Source organism: Semicossyphus pulcher, unplaced genomic scaffold, assembly GCF_022749685.1.
Source record: "Semicossyphus pulcher isolate SPU_LCO1_2020_fin unplaced genomic scaffold, fSemPul1.0.p SCAF_1, whole genome shotgun sequence".
In the NCBI taxonomy this organism is placed as follows: domain Eukaryota; kingdom Metazoa; phylum Chordata; class Actinopteri; order Labriformes; family Labridae; genus Semicossyphus; species Semicossyphus pulcher.
Window position 1 is genome coordinate 36775116 of NW_027211603.1, and position 15404 is coordinate 36790519.

At 40.4% G+C, this 15404-nt stretch overlaps 1 protein-coding gene across 1 annotated transcript in view; it reads right to left on the reverse strand.

Moving 5' to 3' along the window:
- LOC138592215 (mucin-2-like) overlaps positions 1 to 15404 on the reverse strand; it is a 46924-nt gene that overhangs the window by 13548 nt on the left and 17972 nt on the right. The window contains exons 16-33 of the mRNA XM_069662958.1: positions 14601 to 14843; positions 13385 to 13428; positions 13051 to 13157; positions 12799 to 12950; positions 11991 to 12129; positions 11204 to 11314; positions 10665 to 10841; positions 8813 to 9052; positions 8358 to 8514; positions 8117 to 8245; positions 7564 to 7711; positions 6496 to 6539; positions 6097 to 6300; positions 2462 to 5971; positions 1884 to 2071; positions 1461 to 1632; positions 462 to 700; positions 169 to 352 (exon numbers count right to left, since the gene is read on the reverse strand). Of these exons, the coding sequence (XP_069519059.1) occupies positions 169 to 352; positions 462 to 700; positions 1461 to 1632; positions 1884 to 2071; positions 2462 to 5971; positions 6097 to 6300; positions 6496 to 6539; positions 7564 to 7711; positions 8117 to 8245; positions 8358 to 8514; positions 8813 to 9052; positions 10665 to 10841; positions 11204 to 11314; positions 11991 to 12129; positions 12799 to 12950; positions 13051 to 13157; positions 13385 to 13428; positions 14601 to 14843 (6188 nt within the window). The remainder of the gene's footprint in view (positions 1 to 168; positions 353 to 461; positions 701 to 1460; positions 1633 to 1883; positions 2072 to 2461; positions 5972 to 6096; positions 6301 to 6495; positions 6540 to 7563; positions 7712 to 8116; positions 8246 to 8357; positions 8515 to 8812; positions 9053 to 10664; positions 10842 to 11203; positions 11315 to 11990; positions 12130 to 12798; positions 12951 to 13050; positions 13158 to 13384; positions 13429 to 14600; positions 14844 to 15404) is intronic.

A 15404-nucleotide genomic window follows, 5' to 3' on the forward strand; every position in this document is an offset into this window, starting at 1 on the left:
TGTGTTAGTTTGTGAAATCTGGGGCCTATCCTAACTGCAAGTTGTGTCAGTGGCGGGTCAGTAGGTCCATGGGAAAGCACTGACATATTTTTCACCCCATTATTTCTTACATTACTGAAAAGGCTTAGAATAAAAAAAAACAGCAGCATGTCTGTTGTGGATACTCACCGCACTGTCCCTCAGTGTTCCCACTGAAGAGGGAATAAGGAAGGTAAATGCTGAATGAGTTGGTCCTATAAATAACTTCTGTGTTAATGGCTGGTATTTTCAATGTGATCTCCGTATCTGTGCTAGTGAGGAGCAGGTCGAAGTTTCTGTAGGCAGGATAGATACGTTTTCGGTTTATATACACCTGTAGGAAGGAAAAGACAAATCTGCATCACGCAGTCTCAAAAAAATCAATAAAGTGACATACTGACACTTATACAATATGTGTCGTGACGATTTAAAATGATGCTTACCACATTGCCTACATCCTTCAACTGAGTCAAAACTATCTTGTAGGATTGGAACAAAACAATGACAGCCTGGGGACAGAATGTGCTGTCTGAAGGATCACACTCTTGATTATCCAATATAATAGTCAGGTTGTATTTATTTATGATTTCTGTGACCAGGTAGAAATCACAGTACTGCTGGAAATCATAAGTTTTTCCATCAAACGTGCTGTAGTGCTTTTTATTCACGACAGTGCATACACCTGCAGGATGAGAAAAACCATGGAGGGAAAGAGAAAGTAAACACTGAAACAAGTAGAGAGCATAATTACTTCCGCTAAGGCTACTTCAATATACCTTCAGTACTTAGCTCTAGTTAGCAGCAAGCTGCTTTAGTAGCTACTACTTCCTGCTATTGGTTGGTGGGTTATTACATGCAAGACCTTATTGACAGAAATCAGCAATAAAATGTTGGAGGCAATGTGTTATCAAATTTACTATTTCTATGTGGATTCTTAAAGCAAATAAAACATTTTCTAACATTTTGTATTATAACAATTAGAAATGTCCATAGGAAAAAGGAATGCACTCCATTGCTAGATGAACTAGCACAGTTACATTTACTAGAGCTATTACACCTACGAATCGGGCAGATGTGACACATTCTACCCTAGACACATGCCGTATTTATCTAATTGACACAAGATTGCATGTCATTTAAGCTGGCCGTATTGAAAAAAACATGCAGTTGAGGCCATAAACTCACAAGGAAAATGTTCACTGAGGTGAAGTAGGCTTATCTGCTTATAGGGGTCTATAGAATTGGACAACTTTTTGCAACAAGTGGAGTTGCACCTTGCTGGCCCTTAAAAAATAAAATTTTCTGACCAGGAGGCGTTCCACTTCAATACTGCAGTCTATGCTCTAGACAGCTGTCTTAGCATAATGAAAGAAGATCCTCGCTGCATATAAAAGTAGTGGTAAGTAGTGGAACTCTGTTGCAATGTTACATTTTCAACTTACATTCACATTCATAGTGGAAGCAGCATCCATTTTCATCATAGACCTTAACAGCAGGGCGTCCATTGGTACATATGGGATCTTGTACATCGGGACAGGAATAAACTTTCTTTATTACCTTGCTATCATTGCAGATAGCATGGGTGCAGCTTTCAATCATCCAGGACTCTCCATGCTGGATAGGGGTTGAGAAGCAGCAAGATATATAAGAGGGAACTATGAAGCCTTAAAGAATAAATTGTGAGTAATCAACATTTCCAGATTAAATTAATGTTCTTGTTACTATTGCAACTCATATTATGAAGCTACAAAAAGGATTTTGGCAAAACTCTTCTTAGTTGTTTCCTTCACATTAAATAGCTCTTAGTGCACAATTATTATTGGAATCATAATCACAGATAAAACTTTTTATCCATTTTTTTTTACCTTTCTTGATTGATTCATATAGATGCATTCCTTGAGTGGAGTTGGTGGTACAGTGGTGTTTTCAGGGGCTATGGTCGATATTGGTGTTGTGGGACATGAATTTGAAAGTGTCTCAACTTTACAAGATTCGTTGCAATATGCAACAAAACACCATCCAGCACCATCAGTTACATTGTACAGCAAATCCCCTGTGAAAATCAGAGTTGGGATAAAACTTGAGGCTTAAAACTTGAAACTCTTATACTGAATATTTAACATTATTATACATTGTCAGCCAATTATTTTGTGGTGATGCGAGTATTGTAAATGTAAAATTTGAACTCGCCATGATGGACTCACTATCTGATGACACCAACTCTAAATAACAGAATATTTTCGTAATAATATTTTCAGAATGAAATCTTCTGTTTGACAGCAACGAGATTTAACATAATGTAATAAAATGATTTAAAACCGAGCTTCAAAATTGTAATCTATTGAGGACAAATTTCATTTAACTACATAATTTCTATTTTGAAACCCCAGTCTAAAATGTTATATATGATGTATGTTTAAAATAAAAATGGAGGATCACCCACCAGGACGATATGATGTTCCATTGGAAATGCACACACATAATGTTGTTGTTGTGGTAAGGATTGGTGTTGTAAAAACCACTGTTGAGCCAACTTCTCCAGAAGTGGTTTCACCAGTTGTGTAGACAGTTGTGCTGCCTGGAAGAGTCTGTGTAATTGGGCTAATAGAAGTAGTGCCTTTAGTGGTGGTTGCTGCACTTACAGTTGAAGCCGTAGAGGTTGTGTTTAAAATTGAAGGTTTTGAAATTGTTGTTTGTGGCATTTCTGTGACTACAACCAATGTAGTGGTGGATTCTGTAGGTGGTTTTGTTGTCTCAATGCTTGTTGTTGTTTCTTTCAGTGTGGTTGTCTCTTCAGGTTTTATTGTGGTTCCTTTACTTGTTCTTCCTGGTGCTGAAGTCGTTGAGGTGGCAACAGAAGGTGTTGATGTTACAACTGTTGTTTCTTTTGGGCCCGTTGTTGTAACACCTGGCACTGGGGTGGTAGTTTCAACAACAGCCGTGGTTGATTCTGTCACTGGGCCAGTGGTGGAGCCTGTAGGTGGTTTTGTTGTCTCAATGCTTGTTGTTGTTTCTTTCAGTGTGGTTGTCTCTCCAGGTTTTATTGTGGTTCCTTTAGATGTTCTTATTGGTGCTGAAGTCGTTGAGGTGGCAACAGAAGGTGTTGATGTTACAACTGTTGTTTCTTTTGGGCCCGTTGTTGTAACACCTGGCACTAGTGTGGTAGTTTCAACAACAGCCGTGGTAGATTCTGTCACTGGGCCAGTGGTGGAGCCTGTAGGTGGTTTTGTTGTCTCAATGCTTGTTGTTGTTTCTTTCAGTGTGGTTGTCTCTACAGGTTTTATTGTGGTTCCTTTAGTTGTTCTTCCTGGTGCTGAAGTCGTTGAGGTGGCAACAGAAGGTGTTGATGTTACAACCGTTGTTTCTTTTGGGCCCGTTGTTGTAACACCTGGCACTGGGGTGGTAGTTTCAACAACAACCGTGGTAGATGCTGTCACTGGGCCAGTGGTGGAGCCTGTAGGTGGTTTTGTTGTCTCAATGCTTGTTGTTGTTTCTTTCAGTGTGGTTGTCTCTACAGGTTTTATTGTGGTTCCTTTCGTTGTCCTTCCTGGTGCTGAAGTCGTTGAGGTGGCAACAGAAGGTTTTGATGTTACAACTGTTGTTTCTTTTGGGCCCGTTGTTGTAACACCTGGCACTGGGGTGGTAGTTTCAACAACAGCCATGGTAGATGCTGTCACTGGGCCAGTGGTGGAGCCTGTAGGTGGTTTTGTTGTCTCAATGCTTGTTGTTGTTTCTTTCAATGTGGTTGTCTCTTCAGGTTTTATTGTGGTTCCTTTAGTTGTTCTTCCTGGTGCTGAAGTTGTTGAGGTGGCAACAGAAGGTGTTGATGTTACAACTGTTGTTTCTTTTGGGCCCGTTGTTGTAACACCTGGCACTGGGGTGGTAGTCTCAACAACAGCCGTGGTAGATGCTGTCACTGGGCCAGTGGTAGAGCCTGTAGGTGGTTTTGTTGTCTCAATGCTTGTTGTTGTTTCTTTCAGTGTGGTTGTCTCTCCAGGTTTTATTGTTGTTCCTTTAGTTGTTCTTATTGGTGCTGAAGTCGTTGAGGTGGCAACAGAAGGTGTTGATGTTACAACTGTTGTTTCTTCTGGGCCCGTTGTTGTAACACCTGGCACTGGGGTGGTAGTTTCAACAACAGCCGTGGTAGATGCTGTCACTGGGCCAGTGGTGGAGCCTGTAGGTGGTTTTGTTGTCTCAATGCTTGTTGTTGTTTCTTTCAGTGTGGTTGTCTCTACAGGTTTTATTGTGGTTCCTTTCGTTGTCCTTCCTGGTGCTGAAGTCGTTGAGGTGGCAACAGAAGGTGTTGATGTTAGAACTGTTGTTTCTTTTGGGCCCGTTGTTGTAACACCTGGCACTGGGGTGGTAGTTTCAACAACAACCGTGGTAGATGCTGTCACTGGGCCAGTGGTGGAGCCTGTAGGTGGTTTTGTTGTCTCAATGCTTGTTGTTGTTTCTTTCAATGTGGTTGTCTCTTCAGGTTTTATTGTGGTTCCTTTAGTTGTTCTTCCTGGTGCTGAAGTTGTTGAGGTGGCAACAGAAGGTGTTGATGTTACAACTGTTGTTTCTTTTGGGCCCGTTGTTGTAACACCTGGCACTGGGGTGGTAGTCTCAACAACAGCCGTGGTTGATTCTGTCACTGGGCCAGTGGTAGAGCCTGTAGGTGGTTTTGTTGTCTCAATGCTTGTTGTTGTTTCTTTCAGTGTGGTTGTCTCTCCAGGTTTTATTGTTGTTCCTTTAGTTGTTCTTATTGGTGCTGAAGTCGTTGAGGTGGCAACAGAAGGTGTTGATGTTACAACTGTTGTTTCTTCTGGGCCCGTTGTTGTAACACCTGGCACTGGGGTGGTAGTTTCAACAACAGCCGTGGTAGATGCTGTCACTGGGCCAGTGGTGGAGCCTGTAGGTGGTTTTGTTGTCTCAATGCTTGTTGTTGTTTCTTTCAGTGTGGTTGTCTCTACAGGTTTTATTGTGGTTCCTTTCGTTGTCCTTCCTGGTGCTGAAGTCGTTGAGGTGGCAACAGAAGGTGTTGATGTTACAACTGTTGTTTCTTTTGGGCCCGTTGTTGTAACACCTGGCACTGGGGTGGTAGTTTCAACAACAGCCGTGGTAGACTCTGTAACTGGGCCAGTGGTGGAGCCTGTAGGTGGTTTTGTTGTCTCAATGCTTGATGTTGTTTCTTTCAGTGTGGTTGTCTCTCCAGGCTTTATTGTGGTTCCTTTAGTTGTTCTTCCTGGTGCTGGAGTCGTTGAGGTGGCAACAGAAGGTGTTAATGTTACAACCGTTGTTTCTTCTGGGCCCGTTGTTGTAACACCTGGCACTGGGGTGGTAGTTTCAACAACAGCCGTGGTAGATGCTGTAACTGCGCCAGTGGTGGAGCCTGTAGGTGGTTTTGTTGTCTCAATGCTTGTTGTTGTTTCTTTCAGTGTGGTTGTCTCTACAGGTTTTATTGTGGTTCCTTTCGTTGTCCTTCCTGGTGCTGAAGTCGTTGAGGTGGCAACAGAAGGTGTTGATGTTAGAACTGTTGTTTCTTTTGGGCCCGTTGTTGTAACACCTGGCACTGGGGTGGTAGTTTCAACAACAGCCGTGGTAGACTCTGTAACTGGGCCAGTGGTGGAGCCTGTAGGTGGTTTTGTTGTCTCAATGCTTGATGTTGTTTCTTTCAGTGTGGTTGTCTCTCCAGGTTTTATTGTGGTTCCTTTAGTTGTTCTTCCTGGTGCTGGAGTCGTTGAGGTGGCAACAGAAGGTGTTGATGTTACAACTGTTGTTTCTTTTGGGCCCGTTGTTGTAACACCTGGCACTGGGGTGGTAGTTTCAACAACAGCCGTGGTAGATGCTGTAACTGCGCCAGTGGTGGAGCCTGTAGGTGGTTTTGTTGTCTCAATGCTTGATGTTGTTTCTTTCAGTGTGGTTGTCTCTCCAGGTTTTATTGTAGTTCCTTTAGTTGTTGCTACTGGTGCTGTTGTAGTAGAGGTAGCAACAGAAGGTGTTGATGTTACAATTGTGGAAGTAGTTGTTTCAGGGTCAAGTTGTTTCAAGCAAATTCAATTCATTTAACTGTTAATTCCTAATAGATTTCCAAACCTGAAGTTGAGGGTCCAGGAGTGCTGAATGTAAAGGGGGTTGTTGTTGGGCCAGTTGTTGTGGTAGATATGCATGGATAAGTTGTCCTGTTTATTATCCCATCAGGTCCACAAACAGCTTTAATGCAGCTTCCAATCCCATTATGGGTATCGTAGATGACCTCCCCATATTTGTAGATCTTCCCATAAATAAAGCATGTGCAATCTGTGGATTCAGAGTACCATTTTTAATTATTCACTGTTATTTGTATATATGTATATACACACATACACACGTGTGTGTGTGTGTGTGTGTGTGTGTGTGTGTGCGTGTGCGTGCGTGCGTGCATGTGTATTTAAATACATTAATAAATAATTGGCTTAATAAACAAAAATATGTTCAGTGTATATGCGCACTTACAGTATACATTGTAGTTGCAGCTTATTCTGGAGCCTGTACAGTGACTTTGGAATAGAAGAAATTATGGTCATATTTTTTTTTTTTTAAAAACTGCTTATTGATCCACATAATTACATCAGCAGTTTTTAAACAATCTATTTACCCAAAAAAAACATTTATTTCAAAGTCTTACAGGTCTGTTAACTGTAAAAATATGAACTTTGGGGCCAATCAGAGACAACATTTGTTTATGACTGCAAAAGTACTTGGGACTGAATTGAAAGTTTAATACACTTTGGAGACATCCTTGAAAGAAGATACGCAAAGTTGACAATGAAATGAAGTAACAGTAGTTACAGTATACACTATATCCACAATGAGTCCTCATTGGGTAAAGATACAATTGTTTGTAAAGTGTCCCTTTTTACTTGGATAGTATCCTTTGCATGTTTTATAATGTGCAGACATTAGGAAAGTAGCTCACCATATGCCTGTAAGATCCATGAGATTTGAAACACTTTCATTGTATTGGATTTACAGGCCCAATAGATTCTGTGGCCGAATTCAAAGTTCAAATTTCCTTGCTCCCATGAGATGGGGGGGATTAGGGAAGTACAGTAGCCGTAGCTACAGTAGCTGTTGCCTCAGATGCAGTAAAGATTCATTATTAAACAACAAATAGGGTTCTTGTCCCTTTTTTTATTAATACATCAGAATCACCAGGATCGAATGTGTTGTATGTATCATTGCTAACTGTGTGTTAATGGTAATGGACTACTTATATAGCGCTTTTCTAGTCTTTACGACCACTCAAAGCTGCTTTTACACTACATGTCTCATTCACCCATTACTACACACATTCATCCACTGATGGCAAATGCCTAAGTGCCAATCTCCAATCTATGCCCATTCATACCTGATGGCAATGCCACCAGGAGCAATTCAGGTTTCAGTGTCTTGCCCAAGGACACTTCCACACGTGACTGTAGCAGTCAGGGATTGAACCCCCAACCATCCGATTGAGAGACGACCGACTCTACCACTGAGCCACAGCCGCCCCCATTGTTCTATTCTCTGTATGAGACTTACCAATCGTAACAGCTTTTGGATGGAACCTTTGTTCCGTTGTTGTAATGGTTGCCCAGTTCATCAAAGCAGCCACATTGGTTCCATGCAACACACTTCATGGAGTCTTCATCAAAGTAGGGGTGGGTATGGGGACACTGTGGATAGCAGCCTGAGAAACCATTGTAGGGTTTGATTAGCTTTAAGAGAAATACAGTTACAGCCAAAGCACTTTACAGTTTTCCCCTCCTTCACCCATCCACACACACATTCATCCAGGTATTGTCCTCACACACATTTCATATGTGCTGAATGCTGAAACTCCTGATGATGGCTCAGTTGTTACACTTTTTTTGTGTTTGTTTTTTTTAATTTGCAGAATTTACAAAAGTTTGCATATTTATTTAAATAGCAGTGGGACGGATTAATTTCTCAGAATAGCCCTGAGAAATGTAAACAGTTTTTAATTGATCCATTGGATGAATCATGAAAACGTGTTGCAAGAATATGCTTTAAAAATAAAGCACCAGGAAAAGTAGGGACCTCCATAACATGCCAAAAGATCAGTCTAATGTACCTTCCATGGCTGTGATGAGGTTGGAACAGTTTCCCGATGGATTCCTGCATGTCTTCATGCAGGAAGCTCCGCAAGGCTTGTAGTGCCATTCACAGCCATCAGGGGCATTGTAGTAGTCACAGAAAATAGCTGCAAGAGAAAAATAAGTACATACATGCTCTTGTTCCAAAACCTGGAAGAAACTGATGGTGACCTAATTCCCTTGCTAGGATAATCCTGGTGTGATGGTAACCAAACTTACGGCATATTTTTGGAGTTCTCCATTTAACACAGACCCCAGCTTCGTGACAAGCTTTGGCATAGGCAGCCACCGCAGTGCAGAAACACTCACAGTCCCCACCAGTGTCACAAGCACAAGAGTCTCTCACACAAGAATCAAAGAATGGACCAGGATCAACCTTGAACAAACAAAAAAGTACTTTTAGCAGTATATTTAAAAAGAGGCTCACAATGATGAAAATCTGTGCTGTATGAGTAGGAGCATTGGTGGGAAAGTAGAAATCAGTCCTGTTGGTGCAGATAGCAGAGACATTGAGGTGTTGGTGGTGCTACAAGGTCAGGGGTTGCTAAAATTAAGAGCAAACAACCGGTGGAAATGAAAACATTCATACTGATTTGTCACTTTCGGTCTTGGATCATCTCAGATCATGCCGAAGAGTAACGGTTAGGACACATGCTTGCTGTCACCATAGTTACCTGTGAGTGGCATTTCTTGAAGGTGACACTAATGATGATGCTACATTGTCTCTTGGACCAGGCTGCCCGATAGCTGTTGGTGGAACAGGGATCAGTGATCAGTTGGGCATTTGGGCAGCTGGGCGAAACCTTCCAACTGTTTCCAAACTCAAGAACGTCTGCCACTGTCTCCTGGGAGCGGGTGGTGAAGTCATTCTTACTGTTGCCGTCGTAGTTTCCACACAGGCCACAGACTTGACCCTGAGTGGGAGATATCCAAAGGCAAAATTGACTGCTTTATAAAATGACTTATACAGAGTAAGGTACCTGTTTGATTGTTTAGTTTTACCACTTTTACATGTTCTCAGCCTGCCATGCTATAGTTGCTGTATTGCTGTAAAATTGTTCTGGCCTATTTTAAAGCACATGTACAGGACTCTTAAATATATGTCATTAAATGCAGAAGCTAGGTAAAAACAGACACCTACTATTTTTTTTTTAAAATTTCATTTAATTGTTTATTTCATTTATTTCCTAAGTTCATAAAAACTAACATCCATTAATGTGTGTGACTTCTCGTCATTTTTCTCAGGTGGGTTAACTGTTCAAACTCAGTAGATATTCAATGAAAAGTTATTAAAGACAAACGGGTTAGTTCACAAAGTACATGGGTAGAACTCACGGCAGTTGAATGAATGAGAAAGGCAGTAAAGGTGTCATTGACAAGAATTATCCACTTGTGGTATCATGCTAATGTGTAGCTAGCTTGCCATGCTAGTGACTGTTACCAGATGTCGGGGATCCTTGTAGATTGTAGCTGGTTAACTTGGTACAGCAGTCTTTTAGTTTATACTCCGACTTTAACTATTAAAACCCTTTGTTGTTATTTCTGCATTATAAGGATTAAGGATTGGAGAGCTATCAATGCAACATAAAATCATTACATAAATGAGGAAGGTCATGCTAATGATTTATTACATTCATGGTAAATTGTCATGGTGATTTTAGTTAAATAGAAAGTAGATGGTCATGTATAGGATGAGAATATATAAAACCCTATCATACTTCTGTGATAGTTGTTCATCTTTCTAAGTGTGAACCTTGTACTGAGGTATAGGAAATATAATTACACTGTAGTATGACGTAATGTTGTTATTGTTTTGTGTTAAATACAGAATTCATGTGTAAAGGAAAAGTGACATTACACATGTATTTAAGTTGCATTTTGATTTTAATTTCACTATCTCTGTATAGTGCAATACATAGTATTGGACAAGTTGAACTAATGTGTTTGGAGCCAGGATATCTGAAGAAATATGAGAGAGATGTTATTTGTAACAAAGACGCAGGATGAAAGAGAACAATTAAAGCCAGAACATTAGACACGTTAATGTGTGTGACTTCTATTCATTTTTCTCAGCCGTCCTCAGGTCCCAATCCTGAGACCGGTAACACACACATTAAAATATTTCTGTCATGGTTAAAATGACCCAGGAAAATGAAGTTCAAAATACCCTCCCCCATAGCTGTACTTTGTTTCAACCAGCTCCTGAAGAAAATATCATCCTCCTAAGTGAGATGCATTGTTCACTCATAAGTCACTAACTTTTTGTGGGTGATGAGATCGGTTAACACTACCAAACTGTACATGTGTTAGCCTTACATTTCAAATCAAAGTAAAATCAGTGCTAAACTCAATGTTAATTCATAACATTGAAGAAAGTAGTGATTGATACGATGGGCTTTATTTAATAAAATATTCCGACCTCTCTGCTAAGATATCTCATGTGTATCCTGACAGTTTCAAGAGTCTGAATAAATGCTTTGTACATAAACCTGTTGTCAATCATGACACACAGACTTGAATATTTACCTGAAACTTTGGGTTGATTTTAATGAAAAGACTGGTCTTCTTGTCCCACATGAGCACAAGTCCCGGCTTGATCGTCACGACGAGGTAAATACCCATCTTCTGCACCTGAGCAGGGAGCACCTGACTGCTGCCCTGAACCACGTGGAAGTTCTCATCTTTAAGTTGGAATTCATTATCCTGTTAGTATGAACATTGAAAGAACATGTACCAGTTAAGGGAGGAAGGACAAGTGATCACTTGCTTGATGATTATTTTACAGGGTTGCATTTCATTGGGAACTTGGGATGAAAGGCATAATTATTGGTTTTAGAGGGAAACTTGTGCCTTCAATTATGATAGCAAATAAAGTTAAGTGTCAGTTTAGCTTGAAGCACCCAAGGGTCAATAAAATGTTAATTATTATAAATCCTCAATTACTAAATAATAGTGATTATAATTTGAGCCACAGTCCCAGTCCAATATCAGAGTGTTGACATCATATATGTTGGATATTCTGAACAAGTGTTTGAGGCAGTGGACAGCGAGAGTGTTGTCTTTACCCCCAGGAAGATTTTGATGGTCTTGGAGCAGGTGGTTCCCATGGTTCCACATGGAACATTCTCAGTGATAATCTTAAAGCTTCCCTTGCTCTGACCTTGGCCGCAGTAGTCCTGAGTTAGGCACAGACATGGAATGCAACGATTGGAAACCATTGTTTTTCTTCTTAAACTTAATGGATGTATTGGTTTCTGCATTAGTGTCCTATCTTTTTGGCATGTACAGTGATTACACTTTTAGTCATTATTTTACAAATATTATCTTATTTGAAATATTTTAGAATGGCGCAGAATACTGGCCAAAAAAGCACATGCAAACAAAGGAAAATTTGAATTAAACTGTGTTTGCAAATCTTGGCAGTTAAAGACGTTGCTTGTGTTCCAGACGAGCTGCTGGCCGCAGCCATGCTTTGGCTTTCCTTACAGATGAGAAGTAGCAGGTAGTCATGTGAAATGTATGCTAAGTGACAAGGGGCAGATACATGCAGAAGATGGTGTGGATTTTAGATCCACAACATACAAACCTGATTTTTAAAAATTATTTTATTGATATCCACCACAGAGTTTATTGGTCAAATCACAGCTAAGGCCAAAGTATTTTTTCCTGCTCTTTCTGCTTCATATTAGTTTATCATGATGAAGCCACAAGGCAGAGCAGAACTCATCGACACTTATTCAATTGCCAGTAAAAACCAGAAAGTGGCTGTTCATGTACTGCTAGAACAATTCAGATTATTGGTGACCGAAATCACAAGGATTTAAACTTTAATCTGACTACATGTCACTTTACCTGTAGAAGAGTATATTCACACTGTCCATTGAAGTCAAACCTCTTATCATCAAATGTCACATAGTGCCCGTCGCCATAGATCCCACAAACGGCATCACACACATTGTTGGTACATGTGAACTTCCTATTAGAGCAGGAACTGAGGAGACACAGCAGATACAGACATTCAATCATTTAAACCTGTCAAAATACTAACAATACTTACAATAACAATACAGGGGTTGAGAGAGTCATGGCCACAATGATCTGAAATTAGTATTATATTGAAAAAAAATACTATTATACTCATTAGCTATGGTCATTGGCATTGTGTGGCATAAATATTTCTCTGCAGCCCCCCAAAATTGTCACATTAAAAGAGAGGATCTTCAGTAAAAAGAACTTTTCAAGAGAAGACCAATAAGAGAAAAAGATAAAACTGCACCGGTTTGCCCTGCTAAGTTAATGCATTGTGTATTTTTGTATTTGTTTTATTTCAACCCCATTTGTTTGTGAGTTGACAAAATCCATTCATATCTTAACGAGCCCTGTTATATAATGGTTTGTAATATTGTGCTGTGAATAGTTCAGTGAGTTGCCCAGTTCCTATGCGGCATTTGTGTGTCACTACAAAATACAGTTTGGCTGAGACATTAACACACAAACCCCTTAAGACACTAAAATTGGAAAATAACACTTAAATGAGTACGTTTAAAAAATATAATTTTTTAAAAATGTTAATAAAAATAAGAATTATAACGTATTATTATTATTATTATTATTATTATTATTATTATTAATGTTAAGGTATGTAAGGCCCTGTACAAACCAGGTGTTGCAGTCCACAGTCAGTGTTTCTCCAGCTTGGTAGACCTGTCCATTGTGCACACATGGACACTTGTACTCTTTGATACAGCCTCCTGCTCCATCTGACACCAGGCCTTCAGGGCACATGCAACCTGGTGTACAGCCAGTACTGACCTGTAGCCAAGAAAAGTGGAGGGCAACAAGGGTGTTTCAGACAAACAGAGCCTGTGCTTATAGGTTTTCTGAAAGTGTGAGAGTGCTAAGCAACACTTACACAAGCCATGTCCAGAGTGCTGCAGCTCTTCTCACACTCAGTCCCAGTAGCCCCAGGTGGAGCTTTGGAGCAGTCGAAGTAAACCATGGGGAGCCTGCATGTTGGGCCTGGGTAGTTAGAAACAAAATCATCATAGAGACAATAATGTCAAACCTACAGGAGGCATGGACGTAATGACATCAACAATATTGTGTGATTAAAAATACATTGTTTTGTTTCAGCTTGGATTTGGAAGAGTATTTAAAATACTTGTCAACACGTAACAGACCTCTGCAATAACTGAATGTTAATGTTATATTTTTGGTGTTCAATATTTGAACATGTGTAAACCTACTTTGTGACCCTCCTGAGCAGCTGAGAGCTCCATGTCTGCAGTAACTGTGAGAACAGGTACGAAGGGACACAGAAACAGTGTTAATGTCATCATCAGGCTTCATTCTTGGTCCTTCAATGGATGGGATTGAATATAGAAGTTCTATGTGTTTGTAACATCATGTCACAGAAAATACCTGTGTTCTATAATGACTAACAGATGACTTCTTTCTTCTTAAATGGTATCTAGCTGTGGAGTGTTGTTTCCATTACGATGGCTCTCCCTGATATGTTTTTATCTATTATCTACACAGTACACAACAACCACGAAATCACTTGCCACTGCTTTCTGCCCAATCTCAGGACCTGATTCACAAAAGGATTTGCACTAATCGTTTTCCAGCACAAACAAGCCTATAAAGATTTAGAGTTGAGTGCACTTTGCCCTTGTTATACATCTAATTGTGGAGAAGAGCTGTCAGCTCCTCCACTCTCTGTTCTGCTCCACTTTCCCAGACTTGGCTGATGTGATTACCAGTTTTATTGTCTGTGACATGGTTTCTTCACTGGAACCAGCCAACAAGAGCCGTACACATCTGGAAAACATGTTCACCAATGTGCCAAGCAGCCAGAGACTGATTAAACCCTGGTTATCGTAATGTCAAAATGTTATTCACAGACTGTGTTTACAAGCAGACATACAGTAAGTGGAATTCTTTTATTTTCACTGAAACGTCTGGGGCAGACCAGCTTTATACATAATGCACTTGTATTGCCACTAGCTCTCTGAAGGCACAATTAATTTAACTCGACCTGCAAGTGGCTGGTAGTGATTGTGCTTGTGAATTGCACTTTTTTTTTTAATTAATCTATTTGCAAAAAGACCTAGTTTTCCTCCAAATGCATTTATACTACCTACAGCAAATACTTGCAAACAGAAAAGGGACAACAAGATTCAGTTTGCTTGGCACCACAGTCGGGGGGGCCTAACATTTTGCATGTGATTTGTCTTTTTTTCGTACAGGTTTAGCAGCCACATGAACACAAAATCCTTTAGTGAGTTTCTGACTTTATCTATCTACTACAAGGTGAAAATTGTGCGCTTTGCAAAGCCCTGAAACAGAACAGGAATGACCTGTCCATGAACTTAACTCACTGCTCACTATGAACTAACCAGCTGTGTGTTTGTTACCTCACCCTCATGCCCAACCCTTGAAATCACAACACTCTGTATTTACCATGGGCGGCCATCTTTTGTCACAGATTGTCTGGCGGGAATAATGTTGTCTTTATAATAGCAGGGGCAGTCTTTACTGGGCACACATTGGCCTTTGTCGTTCATGTAGGTTCCCTCGTTACAGCCGCAGCCATCCACTGTGATGAGGTTGGCCTGGCAGGAGTAGTCAGGTTGGCTGAGGGAACGGCAGCTACGATGGCAGCTGGTCATGTTGTAATGATAGACCATGTTTGCTGGACATAAACTGTATTGGCCTGGTGGAGAAGATACACAATGAGTTAGCATTAGAGAGGGGTGTGAACCATTCTCTTACTGCACGATAATACCTTTGATTTTAACCTTTTTAATTACCACTGATGGCTATGCCTGGAATCTGTACACTGATTTTCAAACAACATGCTGCATTTGGATATTCCAAATGAGTCTGTGTAAGCTGTAGCATTATCCAGGTCTGGACTTTTTGTATTGTTTACAGAGACCCAACATGAATCCCCCAATGAGCAAGTACTAGCAACCTGTTCCAAATCAAAAGGTCCCTCTGATCTATTTCTGAATTAGTATCAAAATCATGACACCCTAAATCAGAGCCATAGACAGTGTACATGGCTCTGGGGAATAGTTGGGGCTGCTCCTCTGCTGTCCTCAACATGTCTGCAGCGCACATTTCCAGGGGTACTTTCTGGTATTTGTTTTAAATGTTTCTGTGGGTTTGTCTTAACAGAAAAAGATCTTATTTACATTAGAAACAGGACCTTAATTAACACACAGCGAAAACAACCGCATGAGCCGAGACGAAGAGATGCAA